This window comes from Cheilinus undulatus, linkage group 18, assembly GCF_018320785.1.
Source record: "Cheilinus undulatus linkage group 18, ASM1832078v1, whole genome shotgun sequence".
In the NCBI taxonomy this organism is placed as follows: Eukaryota; Metazoa; Chordata; class Actinopteri; order Labriformes; family Labridae; genus Cheilinus; species Cheilinus undulatus.
Genome location: NC_054882.1, coordinates 6,435,429 through 6,451,663, shown reverse-complemented (window position 1 = coordinate 6,451,663; position 16,235 = coordinate 6,435,429). Strand labels below are relative to the sequence as shown.

Here is a 16,235-nt window from a genome sequence, read left to right as displayed (position 1 = left end):
CTCTGTGGTGTGAGGAATGTTGCAGGACAGTTGCACAGGTGTCAGGTGTGTTACCTGTCAGCCGGTACGTCCTCTGAATTCCAGCAGAAAGGGAGACGCTGAAATTGCTCCTATCCAGAAGGTGCAACCTGTTAAAAAAAAAGGGTAAAGTAGTTACTATTGTGCAGCCGTTCTTTCAACAAATGACTCAGTAATCACCTGTCAAAAGAAACGGAAGGGATCCCCCCTCTAATGACCCTGAGGCTGACGTCTGACCCTCATGTCTTGTTTTGAAAGCTCAGAAACAGAGAGACAGCCAGGAAAGAGGGGAATACACTGCAGCAGGCTCACCTTTATAGAAAGAAGACGTCAGACATCTGCAGTTAGAAAAAGGGGCCACATGCCTTGTTTTGGGTCTCCAGGATATCCTATACTCACTGCAGGTGCAAATTCATGTTAAAAGAGTTTCAACATTCCTTTATTCTTTAAATAAACACCATCAAAGGTGTGTTTAAAGCAGTAAGGAAGCTTACTTTGACAGTCAAAGCACTATAAACGTCTGTGGCTGAGGTGAAATCGCAGCTCTGTTAGGTAAAAGGTCAGCCTGATTATCTAGAGACGCACTTCTCATTTGTCTTAAAGGAAAATAATTAAGGGGAATATCACACCCGTCTCCCTAAACGCCTCATCTCCTGCAGCCTGAGTCAGCATGGAGGAGAGTTCAGGGTGAGAGCAGGAATTCAGAGTGAAAAACACGAGTCTCTCCTGAGGAGCGGAGCGCTGACGGTGGGGAAAGAAGATCTCTGTTGCTTCTGCAGCAACAACAAAGGTGTTAAAACTAGTCTGAAACACAGCCACTGGTTCAGTTACTAATGTTTGATTACCAGGTTTATGTAGACTGACTGCAGATTTCTGTTTTTAAGCTCACACTACAAATAACACGTGCTCTATTGTTGCATTCTGAGTGATAAATAATTCAGTGTAGTCTCAGTTGTCACTTTGCATTTGTAAGCGCACAGAATTTCAAAACACGACCTAATAAGTGAAAAAGGATTTTAATTGTCATCATTTTTAACACTGAAAACAGTCATGTATAAATATCAAAGGTCTTTTGAGAAATTTGGATCATATGTTGTGACAAAAAGCAGATATGATATCCATCCATCTAATAAATAAATAAATAAGTAAATTATCTAAGACGTTTCACTTTGAATTCTTTGAGACTACAACTATTGAGGGTTATCCTTCGCTCATTACATTTCAAAGAACACAGTTATATTAATTAAAAGTATGGCTGATTATTTTTAAATCGTCTCTAAACATTTCAAAATGTATCATGATTAATTACATTTTTTATTGTGTGTTTAAAAGTCAATTACTTGGCATTTCAAAACTCAGAGGAACTCAAGGAGTGTAATGTAGCTAAGGGATTTTAAAACTGGTCTTTGCATGAAAAATGTGCCTCATTTACCAAAATCCTCTCAAGATTTTTCTTAGATTTGTTCTTAAGAAAATTCCCAAGAGAAACCTACATCAGATTCATGACATTTTTATAAATTGATGTATGCTCAAAAGCTGGAAGCTTGTGCACATTTTTCCTAATTAGCATATGTAAATGTTCTTTTATGACCATATAAGGACATGATACTGAGGGGCAGTGTGCAAACACAGAAGGCACACAAGAGCAAGAAGAGAATTAGCGAGAAATCAGTGATGTCCAAACTAAAATAAACCATAAAAATAATCTTATAGTGGACTCCTGACAAAAGAAATACTTAATTTAAACGTGGAAATAGTGTTGCTCTGAATTAAACCTAAAAAGGACAATTTATTTACATACTTGAAATCAAGATGATATCAACCGCTAAAATACCACTGTCACCACATATGACACGCATCACACTGTATTGTAAGGGGGGTACTTTTTTGAAGTGAATATAATTTTTTCTTTTAAAAATGGATGCTGTTAAATGATGGAAAATAATTTCAACACATTTCTCTACCCATGAATGAAGGTGGTGTTTTAGAGCTCAATCAAGAAAATTCTTAACATGCTAAGTTTATGTTCATAAATTAAAATTTTGCAACCAAATATTGCATGGTTAAATTAAAAGTTTATTATATTTAAGTCACAAATTTGAGCACATCATTTTATAATATAAAAGTGTAAAGTTAATTTTAAAAAATCAAGTTAAATATAGCTCAAAACTCTGTGTAATGGTGTCTCTGAATGCAGCATATTTCTGTGCTGTTAGATGCAAAATTATTTTCTTATGGTCATATCAGCATTTAAATCTGCTCTGGAGTGTTTTTAGAAGCAAACTCAAGACATACCTTTTTAGTCTGGCCTTGAACTAAATTTTACATCAACTTAATTTTGTTTGAGTGTTTTAGCATTTATCGCTCTATCTCTAGTTTTAATGTCAGGAATTTCTTTTATTAGTTTATCCTCTTATCATAATCTATCATGTTCTCTTTGTGTATTAGACTTATTTTATACAATTTTATTGAGCTATTTTAGTGCTTTTATTCTTGTCCTAGTATCTTTTTGTTCTGCTTTCATTTTATTTTATATTAATTCTCAATTTCATTTTATGTTACTTTGTTTTTACATTTTAACCTAACATCTAATGTTTCCTCATTTTGAATTTTAAGATGGCGTTTCCTCAGTACACATGTTCCTGATCTTACTGAATCCATTGCTCATGATATAAAATCGACTTGGTAAATGTATTTGAGCTTGTATAGTCTACTCAATGCACATTGTGATTTACTTTTGGATTACAGGATAGGGATGAAGGTAAAGGGCTGGGGAGGGAGGGATGAGGTAGGGTGGAGAGGTATATTTTTTCTTTTGTATTTTGTGTGTAAAGCACTTTGTGCAACATTGTTTTGTATGAAAAGTGCTATACAAAAAAATGATTGATTGATTGATAGATGTGGTTCTAAGTTAAGAACAAAATCACAGATAAGTGCATTTCAGTGATGTTTCAGAATCTTCTTGAAAATTGCAAAAGTGGGTTTTAAGACTAATTTCTATGATAAGAACGGTTGGTGAATGGAGCTCAATATGCCCAGCCCAAAAAAGCTTAAAAACCACTGTTATTAACATGAAGAGAGCAGACAACAGGAGTACACGACTGACAGAAATGATAATTAGACAATTATGATGTTTTCACCAGGCCTTTTCTCCAAAAGGAACTGACATATAAAACCAGAGAGTGAGAAGCTACGCCATCCTGTCATCATTAGAGCTCTAAAATATTTTAAGGTTTTGAACATATATACATTTCCTTCAAAGTTGTTCTTAACCTTTCATTAAAAAAGCTTCATTCTCATCATCTCCATTCTCACCAAGTTCATACAGTCTCTGTTCCTCTGGGACTTCAAATGCCAGAAGAAGGATTCCTGTTTTAACTGAGCAACTAAAGGTCTCTGACTTCTTGTTAGACTTGCTTGAACATGAAATTCAGTAACATAGTTACACCTTACATGAATATGTCTAATTTTGGATTTCTTCAGAAAACAAACTTGTAATTGATTAAAAAGTAAATGAAAACAGCCAACAGGAGCAATAACAACTGCACCATTTGATATGACAAGGTACAGATTACTTTTTTTTTTTCCACAGCGGTCTACGAGTTTTTCTAAAGTGAAATAAGACATTTAAAGAAGCATTGGTTTCCTTTTTTCAATCACTTTAGAAACAAGAAAATGCCACAGTAAAGAACATCCAACTGCTGCCCTGCTATGGTGGCCTAACTACGGTGCACCACGAAGGACAAAACAGCACATGATTAAAGCAAATTTGCAAATTAAGATCTTTAAGAGCAGCACAGTTAACATGCTGACAATGACAGCCCTGATCAAAGGCTGAGCAAGGTAAGAGTTATTCTACAGAACCAAAGGTTAAATTTTTAAAAATTGTTTCCCGACCAAAATTTGCACAAAAAGTGCATAATCCATAACCTGGAAAACACAAACCATCTTATGTTAGTCTACTTCTTCAAGAATTTGTACAAACTAAAGATAGATTTCCAAAACAATCATTAATCGCATTGGTATGGATTGACTGAAAAATGACGGATTAGCTGAATAAGACTGACATGGTTGAGTTTTAGTCCCAGGAAAAGGAGAGCAGGCAGAGACTTTTCTTCTTTTAGAACCAAAAATAATTCTAAGAGTGTGAGATAAGATAGCCAAAAATGGATAAACACAAAAATATCTGATGTTTTCTTTGGACTACGGCATGTTTGATGTATTAAAGTTTAAGTTTTATTTGTCTCACCTTGGTTAGGTGTCACAACTTCCACCAGCATCCTTCACCAGTCCTGCATGTGGCTTCTTGTCGAATAACCTGCCTGCCGTGCTGCGTTACCCCGGCAACGATGCAACAAACATACTAATGACACAGATCATGAAAAAGATAACACTTGAAGACAGAAGGTTTATATCAATCAAGAACAAATACAAACACAGAGACAGAGCAGAATTTCACAGTAGATATCCTGACAGTGGTTTTTAAATTTGTGTGTAAATACAGAAGTCATCCAGCCTTTGCTGGATTATCTGTTGGATTATCTTCTACAGCTGAACTTGTTAAGTCATTTACCTGGCATCAAACAAACAAAACATGAGCACAGTATGAAAGAGTTTTGACCTCCTGAATGAGAGTTTCATTAACAGCTTTTGTGGTGATAAAACAAACAGAAAACATCGAGTCAGTGCATGATTTCAGAAGACACATTGATCTTGACAGTTCACAGTTCACTTCAACATTCTTTCTATAATAAAGGGTACTACCAAGCAGTTTACATTAGGGATACCAAAAGACATGATGAAATGAGCACCACGTTTCAGCATTGGTGCATCTCTAGTTTACATACTGGTTGAAATGTATGGTTTCATTAACACTTGCTGAAATTGTGCAACAGACGACTACCCAGATTAAAGAGGCATGCCTCAATGTTCTGCAATCTTTCTTTCATGTATACACCTGTAGTTTTACCCTTTACTAAACAGAATCCTTACAAAATAATCAAAACAATTTAATATCACACAGATAAAACAAGTTCAGAGTTAAACCATCTTGATTGCATTCACAGTTTAATTACATACAATCCAAACAATCCTACATTTGTCCAACTTCATCTACACCATTTATTTTTACACGTTTTGTAAAAAATCTTTGGTTGATTGCAATTTTTTCTAGAGAAAGAGGAGAATTAAAGGCACAAAACCATGCTATCTCACATACAAGGTCACTCTGGCCTCTTTTACACCACACAGAACAGCTCCGGTGGACTGAACTTAGATTTACAAGTTGCTAAAATGTCATAGTATCTCATTCCTTTCTATGTTTACCATTAGATGAGCTTCCAAGGAAGCAGAGAAAATACAAAAGGATGGCAGCAACCACCCACTGCCCACTACTCTATAGATAAGCTGAGTAGTAATAGGCAATGCCTTTGCAGTATGAATGGTCCCTGCTATACAAATTCATATGCAACTAAACAAGAAGATTAAGATCATGATGGATTATTTTTGAGCTGCACAAAGCTCCTGCTAGTGTTTTTGTAATGTTAAGACAAGAAATGATAACCATAATTTCAGCCTCCTGACTGACATTTTTGGACATTGTTTTTGTTTAACTCTGTGAAGCACTCTGAATCATACAAATATGAATGTGCTACTTAAATAAAGTTGTCTTGCCTTGACTTATTGATTGCACGTGTGACCAAAAATGATAGAATCTGCTCAGCTTTCTCAGGTATGGCGAAATACTTGGTACCCATTAGCTATTATTATCCATCAATGTCTGATAGACGGTATGTACCTCTAGTAATAGGGCATGAATTGCTCTGTATTGACGGTTAAGTCAGTGGTGAGTGTTAAATGACTTCCTGGCCAGGCTTCATTTTCCGTGAAGTATTTATGTATGTGAAAAAAAGCTGCCAGTTTAATTAAAATAAATGTAAACATGATTTACTAACAATCAAGGGGAATATGGTTGGCTAAAATAGCATCATGATGCAGATTTGTAGAAAGTAATACAAGTTTTGTCAGAGTAGAAGAAAATATCTTAAATTGTCTTTTTTGTATGTCGAATGGAGGCTGCATTGATTATTTCTGATTCTGATGTTTAATCTATAATGGATCATGAGCTGCACTTTTGTGGTGATGTCTGTTTAAAATTTAGCATCATAAGAGTCCTGTCAACAGGAGCTTGTATGTCATAATGATTTCTCTGTTCACTGTTTTGCACATGGAGCATTTTGTCTGAATACAACAAAGCCTGCTCGCCTCAGGGTACAGATTTAAACCGAAACACTTCACATTTTCATGTAGAATCTGTGTGTGAGGTAATGTCATCTTTTACATAAAGCTAAGGGTACCCTCACATTAGGTGGTCCGTACTGTACCCAAGCATATATGAGCCATAAAGTCCATTTTTCTATATATTCGAAGTCCTTTGTACCACTTTCCAGCATGGCACTCTTCCTTGGCTCTGGCAGGGATGGAAGAAAGATGTGCTTTGGCTCGGTACGGTTGCTTATACACAATGTCTGAGTGTTCAAGAGCCATATCAGACCAAAACGACTTAAAATACGTCACAACGTAAATAAAATAACAGTTGTATTGTCTATGTATTTCACCACTGGGCTGGCTGTGTGAGAGTGCGTGTCATGTAAATTCCATGTGCCATATGGATGGCATATCCATGCTCAGGCTCAGTTGAGCTTGGAGCATTATGAAAGTGGGCCAGCAGGGGACTGGGGAGGAGGGACAAGTGAGCTTCAGGATGGTTTGCCTCAGTTGTCTACTAACGTCTTTATACTGCAAAAACATCCTCTATCATGTAGTGACATCCTTTCTCTTCTTTTATGAGCTAACCAACAGCAACCCCAACAAAGAGTTTTCAGCTGTGAAAATGCAGAGATAGACAAGCTCCCACTTTAAGGCCACGTGTGAAAGGCAAGCTCCTGAAAAATATCAGGACTACGGTCTAGAAATCATGAAGAAAATGTAAGAAGGTCATGGTGAAAAAGGGCTTCTAACATTCAGCTAAAAGCCCATCATAAATGAGCAGACGGTATCTGCAGTGGAAAACTGAGTGTGAATAAACAGTCCTAAGACATTAGAGATAAGGAGAGCCAATAATGTAACACTAACACATATATGATACAGAACAATTCAAGTCATCTATAAATCCATTAAGTGCCTCAGTTATTTGGTGGTCCTTCTTTGGAAAGTGTCCTTTTCATAACAGTGATTGCGTATAGATAATGAATATAAAGTATGTCATCCCCGTTATGATTTTAATGTAGTAAACGAAATGACAATCATGATTAACTCATCTTTTCAGTAAACATATGCTAGCTGTTCACAGTCACGTTCATCATACTTCCTTTCTCTGGCAGCTTCAGGAGGTCTGCACTGTGATGAGCAGCGAGGTCCTGGCATCATGTGATCACTCACAGGCCTTTATTGTAAGTCACAATCTTACAATCAGTTGCCATGGCGATCTCTGGCTCCAGCTCAGTCACACTGATCTGTGGGAATCAAAGCAAAATGAGAAGGTCAACGGGACAAAACTGAGATAATCTCTCTTAAGTAAACTATGGTAACATGCTGTATTTGTCTGCTGTAGATTGATCTATCATTGTATAGATTAGCTGCTACTTCAAGAATCGAAACGGTTTCATTTCTAAGTAAATAATTCTTAAAAGCTTCAAATGTTCTCATCTACTGCTAATGTGTAAAAAGAGCCAATTTGGCAGATTGAAGTCTAATTTGAGGTTTGCATCTCCTAATATTTGAACTAGAGACAGATGGCTGTTGGTGTTGGAGGCAGAAACCTAATCAGACATCTTGGTAGGTGTGAAACGGGGAAGTGGGACAAATTGAGTAGGCAGGGGGTCCGGGGGAACAGGGCATTCATGTTGCTTTTTGGGGAGATTTTTTTCTTCTGCTTTTCTTGTGAAAGTGCAAAAAAAACGACTTGTGAAAGAAAAACAGGCGCGCTTTTCACAGGACTGTTTGCGGCACATATGTCTGAAGTTTTTTGCCATATGGCTGTCTGAGATATTTCAGTGGTAATTAAATCCTAAACATTTTTAAGCCAGAGCCGCTTGGCTCGTGTCAGGAAGTCAATTGGCAGAGAGAAGACAAAGAGAGGGATGAAGTGAAAAATAAAATCAGCCATTTAATGAGCAGAATGACACAAAATGGAGGTAAAAAGGCTCAAGTTAGAGCTCAGCCTGTTAGCCAGGATGGCAGCGATGAATGGAGCCAATGGAAGCTCTGGGCAGATCACAACAGAGTGGGTTACATCTCAGAGGGCTACGCCTCATTAGGAGAGAGAGACTCTGAAAAGCTCAATGGGGAATGTTAAAGAGGTCAAAAGACCCCAGTCATCAAAATCAGTCATTGACTCATGGCAGGCATGAGAAAAGCAGAATTAGACAGGAGGCAAAGGAAAAACCACGTTGTTTCTTTGAGTAAGGTCACAATAAGATGAGCTTGATAAACATTTATTCAGGCCCAAGAACTGAACCAGTATGAGGATATAATTTGATTTTAGAGGACACTTCTGTGTTATTCTGATTTTTATATTTCACATTCAATTGGAGATTTAGGTGTCTAAACATGTAAAAAGGCCTGAATTTTGGCATGTGCATCAAATCTGGTGAAAAATTGGAAATTTTATGAGGCTCCACTAAGGATGTTTGGAATTTCCTAAATAGCTCCCCCTCCTAATTTTCAAAGTTAACTCCACCTCCTTTGACTTTGTCCTAGATTTTTGAAATTTTGTGTGTTGATGCAATTTGGGGAGATCTACAAAAAAGCCTCTTGGGTCCCACCTCCATCTCCAACAGGAAATCCACCATTTTGAATAAAGTAGCGGCTTGGTGTTTTTTGGCCATTGCCAAGGGTCCTTGAGGATTAACTAGTTTGTTTTGCTGTCATGAAATCTTTATAACTAAATTTGTTAAGCAGCCTTCCAGAGAAATGAAAACCAAATTACAGATTCAGTTGTAACTGGGACAGACAGTTCGACGCAGGTATGGGAGCAAATGCTGGTTCAGCACTTTGGTCCTGAACTGCTCTGGCCTCCTGATGGCCATCCCCCAGGCCTGCGCCAGGCTCATGCCCTATCCCCAGGTATCCTCCCAGCTGCCCCCTCCAATATGCGGCTGCCTCCAGCATCTAGACCAGCCCACCAAGTCCTGGTCACCAAGTATGCAGTAAGCTAGATGAGGCCCGGGAAAGTGCGCCAGGTGCCTGTCAGCTGACCCTTCCCATCCCCGCTCTCCTGAGCACGTCAGCATTCGACACACAGTCTTGCCAACGATACCCAAAAGTACTCCGAAGAGAAGTTGAGAAGCTTCAAGCTAGGTGGGCTACACCCATCAACAGCATACTGCTGCAAAAGGTGCAGGTTATTACTGGCTTAGTAAACTCTCCAAACTGGTCTGCACTTTGTTAGTGCTTGAACTTTTAAATTTTAGTCATTCAGTTAGTACTAGTTATAACTTTAGGATTGGATTAAACACTATCATTGTGTTGTAAAGTAAACCCTACAGGACTGAACTAGGCTGATGTATTGATATAAAGACTAAGGGGGAAAGTTATTAGAAAAACCAACCTGGGACATCTGTGGAAACAGACTGATGGCGAGGGGCAGAGCCAGACCAAAGGCAGCAAGGCAGACCAGGCTGTGGATGGGCAGGACCAGTCTCCGCTGTCTCTGCAGCAGAGGGAGCCTGGAGGAAGATATAGGAAACAGAGCTTATTCACCTTCAAGTTAAAATCATGACTTGCAGTCTAGATAAACAGAGGATGTTTTTCGGCTTTGTTTTAACATGAGTCTGTTCTGCTCAAAGTTTTTGCCTGTAACTTTGCTTAATGTTGCTTAGTGTAGTGCTTATGGCAGATTAATGTTGGATCTTTAGATATAATGAAGAATGAATGAATGAATTAGAAATGCCCTCTTTGCAAAGTTTCTTTAGACAACTTTGATTATGAATTGGTGGCATACAAATAAAGGTTAACTGATTGCAAGCAAACCATTTTATATTAAAAACACTGAAATGCACCTTAAACATTTATAACCAGACTGATATTTAGAAAGAAAAAGTTACATTTTCCCTATGAATTAAGTTTGCTAGCTCACTGAAAGTTTAGAAGCTTTGAAGACTTTGTAATTCATGTCAGAAATTTTGCAGGTAATTGCAATTAACCCTATCCTTTTATGGCATTTTGAAATTTCACTATTTTGCATTTGAAATTGTTCATCTGCCTTTAACTAACTAAACTGACTAAACTGGTTAGATTAAAGACTATGACATGGACTTAAACACGGAAAAAGGAACTTGTTATGGATTGAAAAGGAAAAAAAACAGGACAGTAGAAAGTTAAATGTTTAACACGATGTGCAGATGACTTCTGACCTGTCCACTGAGCTGTCTGTGAGTTTTTAAAGTGAAAGGAGACATTAAGGAGGAGTTGTGGACTTATTTCATATCACTGTGGCTGCAGGGAGATGCTAAGTTTAGCCAAAGTGTGTTCAAAGATGCAATAAATCATGTGACTAATTTTGATTAAAAACAAAATTGATGCACTTAATTAATTGCAATCTTGACAGCCTTAAATAAAACAATGTGATTGCGGATTCAATATAAATTTAATCGTTAGATGAACTTTAACAACTTTTTCATGCAGAGTCCCTCTAAACTGAAATGCAACACTTTCAAATATATTTCATCAACTGCAAAAGCTGCAATTCCTCAAACTTATCACACAAACTATTTGAGGAATTTTTCAGCATCTGACTCCAGAAATACATTTTCTCATCTCAGCCCGTATTTCTCTTCCCTCCCGGCTGCCCTCGGTAGGATAATCCTCTCTTGGGTGTGCGGGACAGTGAACTCAGCGGGAGCTTGAGAAAGAGCCGCTCCGTATCTCCTCCACCAGCGACGCCTCTCCCCCTAACGAGGAGAGCTACTGCCTAATGAGGGAGCTCATTAACACATATGGCTGCCATGGTTTAATTAGGCTTCATGCACACAGACACAGACGTACAAATGTGCAGATACTCGTATCAAAAGTAGATTATAAAGAGTAATGAGAGGAAAGTTGTGAGCTATGTAAGTGATACTTTTTGAGAAAAACCTTCAAATCAGGTGGATGTTTAATGACGTAGTTTCGTGTGGTGCAGGCTGTGTCGACATGCAATGAATGACCTGGCCGGTGTCCATATCCTGGTCTAGGTCTTAGCCAGGTTTAGCTGTTTACATGAACCTCCGACACCCCGACTGAGCCTCCACGAGCCTCGAGAAGACCAATTAATTTAATCTCCCTGCTGACTTGTGTTGTGTCTGACAGAAACACTGAGCTGGCGAATGACTATGACAGAAAACTCCTCTCTAATTTACAAAGGAAATCAAAGAAGTAATGCTTCTAGATGCATAATATTAGATCAAAAAATAACTCACAGTGAGAGTTCCAGATGCTAAATATGAGTCTAGGGCGACACAAAATGTGTCAGACATAAACTTGTCATAGATATCATGCTTTAGGGCATTGTTTAGGCAGTTTTTTTCTCATCTTGCAGAGCTTGCTGCACCTTGTATACAGAGCTATGAGATCAGGAACAATTAAACTGAGAATCAGGTTTCTAATTTCTACACTAATCAAACACCTCATGAAGGAGGTGGGGGTGATTATGAGCCTGAAAATGTGACAGAATTAAATAAAAGCCAGAAGGTGTTTGTTTGTCTGCAGCTGATGGAGCTATTATTTAGATACTGCATGTGTTTTTGATGAAGATTTTTTTCACTGGCTTACATAGTTCAGGAGTTTGTCAGATGTCCTTGTGAAATATAAAGTACCCTGCAGACTTTCTGTCCACTAAATATGCTATATATATATATATATATATATATATATATTTTTTTTTTTTTTTTTTTTTTTACCAGAGTACTGTGTTTTCTTTTTCATAAAGATGCTACTCTGCCTTTTTATTGGAATACAGTACCATGCAGAACAATAATGTGAAACAAAAATATGGAGAAAACTACATCTGGAAAAAGTTCAACTATTACAAGGATGCTGGAAAATACCATTTAAAAAAATACAAGGTAGAAAAAAAACCAGACACCTTTGTTAGAGCAGGGTATGCAACCCCATACCATCAGAGATGTAGGCTTTAGAACTGTGCACTAATAACAAGCTGAATGTTCCCTCTGTTTTTTCAGTCCCTAGGACACGACGTCCATGGTTTCTAAAAAGAATTTCAAATTTGGATTCATCTGACCACAGAACAGTTTTCCATGTTGCCTCGGCCAGTTTTAATCAAGCTTAGGTTCAGAGAAGAAGGTGATATTTCTGGATCATGTTCACATATGGCTTCTACTTTGCATGATACAGCTATAACTTGCATTTGTGGATGGCACAGCAATCTGTGTCGACAAACGATAATTTCTGGAAGTGTTCCTGGGCCCAAGCAGTGGTTTCCAGTAGAGAATCATGCCTTTTTTTTATGCAGTGCTAACTGAAGGCCCCAAGATCAGCAGCATATAATACTGACCTCAGGACTTGTCCCTCATTCAGAAGCGATCAGCCTTTTTTGGTGTCACTGATGTATCAGTCATGTATCACATTAAAGACATTAAATAAAAATGATGATTAATAGGTGTTACACCTCAACAGCCATTTTTCTTCAATCATTAAGCAAATCCTAAGCATAACTTTAAATCACTGCTACAGACGTGCAAATGTGGTACACTGCAATCAGCTGGTTTGAGGTAAATTAACCATGTCCAATGCAAAGGGCAGCTCTAGTTATCTCAGGACACTTTCAAAAAGGGCAGGTCTAGACTGTACTCTATTATATTATATATGAACACCCAACATTAATCACCACAAGCACAGAACTAAGCAATATCTAGAAAGTTACAATAGCAAGGAAAAACTTCCTCTAACAGGCAGACACCTGAGCACAACCAGACTCCTGCTGAACAGCCTTCTGCTGAAGCTGTGCTGGAGCTGAAATGCAAAGCAGATGGATACGCCCGTTTCCATGTTTCTCACTGGTATGTGTGTGTGAAACACATCCATCTGGCGTGCCAGGTTATAGACTACTTGCATTGGATTAAAATCAGTATAAGCAGATATTGTCCGTTTTCATAAACATCAGCTATCAGTAAGTAATGTGGGCATGAACAGACACCAGTTACAGATGTTTATCTGTTTTGTTCTACCAATTTAAAGCTGGCATTAGGCACATCTAACTGCTGACCTAGAGAAGATTTATTCCGCATCAGTGTGATAAATGCTTAAGCATGTCTGATTTAAAGTTTGCTGGTTTGGTCAAAACATACATTCTATATTGCCATTAAGACTGACAGAAAATGTTTCTTGTGATCTCAAAGTCGCTGTTCCACAGTAATTTTTGGGTATCTGGTTTAAAATAAAGACTTTCCAGTAGGCAGGCAAAGCTTAGGACATAGATAAATATTCTGTATGCACTTGCTCCGTCTGTAGCCTCACTAACTGAAGTGCACGGAGGACAGAAGCTGCTGTCACTGCCCTAAATCTGCTCTCAGCAGCTCCATCCATCACTGAGGGGCCGCACAGGGATCCGTCTCTGTCCCCTTGTTCTCGCTCCATTGAGACCCACTGAGGGCGAGCTGACGGAGAGGAAAGCTGAGCACTTCTCACCTGCACCCACAGTCCACCTCACAGCCTCCCTCTCCCTCCCACTCTCTCCCTTCTTCTCTCTCCCATTCAGTCATCCAGCTGCCAGGAATCCCAAACACACCTGGGCAGTGGGCCTTGCTGCCTGAGCCCGCCTGCTCGGAGCAGTCGGGACAAGTGCTGTCAAGGATTTACAGAGATGGCTGCATTCCTCGACACACCGCAGGCACAGTGAGGCCATCGATCACGGGACGTCCGTATAAACACATTGCATCATTAAGACATCATTATGGTCTTATCACACAACACTGAATCCCATTGAGGGAAAAGGTTCAATGACTGCAGCAGCAAATCTGAGGATTCAGCACTCTTCTATTGCTTTATACTTATAGGTTTGAAGTTTATTCTCACAATTCGGCAGCTGATTTAAAAACATTTAATCTAGGACATATCCATAGGAAACTGATCCTTTCAGAAATACATGAAATCATAAAAATGTGAGCAAATATGCGAGCTAAGTCTTAAGACATGTTCAGCAGAAATTAATATGTTTAGGGCAGAAAGCCTCAAATGTAGAAGTTCAGACGGTACAGACATACAGATGTTTGTGGAAACGCAAACTATTTGGGGGTTGACCAAACCCCAATCAATCAAACTGGACCACCTGGTGGAAGCACATCTCTTGAGTACACATATGGCCTGATGTGCACCACAAACATGTAACTAAACAAACGTGCTATGATGAAGACTGCAGGCCTGTGATTGGTTTGAAAGGTAGCATGGGGTGGCTGCAAGTCTCTGAGAATATCTACAGACATACTGTGTGTACTCTGAGTGAGACTAATAACTGTGGGTGAAGGTATCATTGGTCAAATGTATTTGCTGACATCCAAACATATCAGAAATGCATTTTCATGGCCATCTCTCTCAGTGGCCATACCGTACACCTTCTGCCTTAGCTGATTCAACAAGCCTTATAGCCCATCCCCTGACGTCTCATCTCTTTGCATATCTAATAATAACCAGGTGTAAACCAGGATTTGAATGGAAGGACAAGAATGAGTGAAATGTGTTTACCATCCATAAACTAAAATTTATTGTAAAGAAGCCAAAACATATACAAAAACAGAAAAACTCATTAAAGTTAGCAATAAAGAAGTCTCTTACTTTTCCAGTGCAGCCATGATCATAGGAGGGAGAACGAGAATCGGCATGGGTAGGACCACTCTGGTCAGAGCTGTTTCTAGAAGAGCCTATCAGAACAAATAAAAGGAAGAAAAAAATAAAGCCAGGATTGTACTAACAAACATGACATCATTTTGAAGTCACAATCTACATCTGCAGAACTCACATCAGATAATTTAGTGACAGAAGTAAATAACATACATGCCTGGCAGCCACTTTTGACGTTCCCAACACGTTCCCATTGTCGTCAAGCACACTGATGCCCTCTGACAGCTCCGAGTGTCTCATGAGAACCACATTACAGACGTTTGCACTTGCTGAAAAGATGCAGGAAAGTTAATAGTTAAAGTTTACAAAAAGAACCCTCAAATATTAAACATATTTAAGAGACATAAGACCTCTGTCGGAGCAGCCTATATGTAGTCACTGCTGTCATATATTTTGTCACAGAAAATGAGCACTTAGCTCTGCTTCTTTGTGACTGTGACTTGAGCAGCAATGAATTTGCCATTATCATAGACAAGTGAGAATGGCAGTTGGACAAACATCAGTGTTGCTACCCTGAAATGTATTCACGAATGTCAAAATGAACACAAATGTATGTTAATATGGACGGACCTGTCTCCTTGACTCTAATAGGAATAAGAAAAACTCATTTTAGAGAGTTAAGTGGCGGAGCCGCGAGCCTTTTTAATTTAAGACAACAGCATTCAGAGTTATCTTTACCGAGGCCTGCAGGGCTGACAGGTCACTTTGTGACGGCAATTCAATTGTCTGAACAAATAGCTGGTTTTACCTACAAGGGATGTTTTTTTTTTAAAATCCAGAGCAATTAACAGAGGGACAGATAGAGGGACATTGGCAAGGAATGACAGAAATACAGAAAATGAGTCTAATTTTCAAAAAACTGTCTGCAACAATCAATTTAATTTTCTAATTACCTGATGCCTTTATTAACAGTTACATTGTACACAAATTATGGTGAAATACGTGGCTATATTTGGTAATTATTTGAAATAATGATGATTTAAAAATTTTAATTGTCATCTAATAACTAGTGGTACATTCATGGAAATTAATCCAAGAACTTTCCACGTAATTAACTTCCTAAATATCACAAATAATGACAAATATTTCCAAAAGACAACAATTTAATTATCCCCGTAAATTTCTGCCGGCAGTTAAGGCCTTCATAGGCTAAATGAATGACAGGCAGCCGCTTGATTAGGTTATTACAAATAAATCCAGCCGTAAGTAAGCAAACAAAATCAAGCGGGTGAAAAATCAAACAGCACTTTACTTTGGCTCGCTTCAATTAGCCATTTTAATTACCTTTTATATGGGCCTGGCACAACAACAGCAGCAACAAC

General features: G+C 38.4%; 1 protein-coding gene across 1 annotated transcript in view; it reads right to left on the bottom strand.

Moving 5' to 3' along the window:
- Positions 1-4,412: 4,412 nt before the first annotated feature.
- The window catches only part of sfxn5a (sideroflexin 5a), a 29,334-nt gene continuing 17,511 nt past the window's right edge, over positions 4,413-16,235 (bottom strand). The window contains exons 11-14 of the mRNA XM_041812993.1: positions 15,067-15,182; positions 14,848-14,933; positions 9,629-9,746; positions 4,413-7,532 (exon numbers count right to left, since the gene is read on the bottom strand). Coding sequence (XP_041668927.1) covers positions 7,455-7,532; positions 9,629-9,746; positions 14,848-14,933; positions 15,067-15,182 — 398 coding nt within the window. The 3' untranslated portion in view covers positions 4,413-7,454. The remainder of the gene's footprint in view (positions 7,533-9,628; positions 9,747-14,847; positions 14,934-15,066; positions 15,183-16,235) is intronic.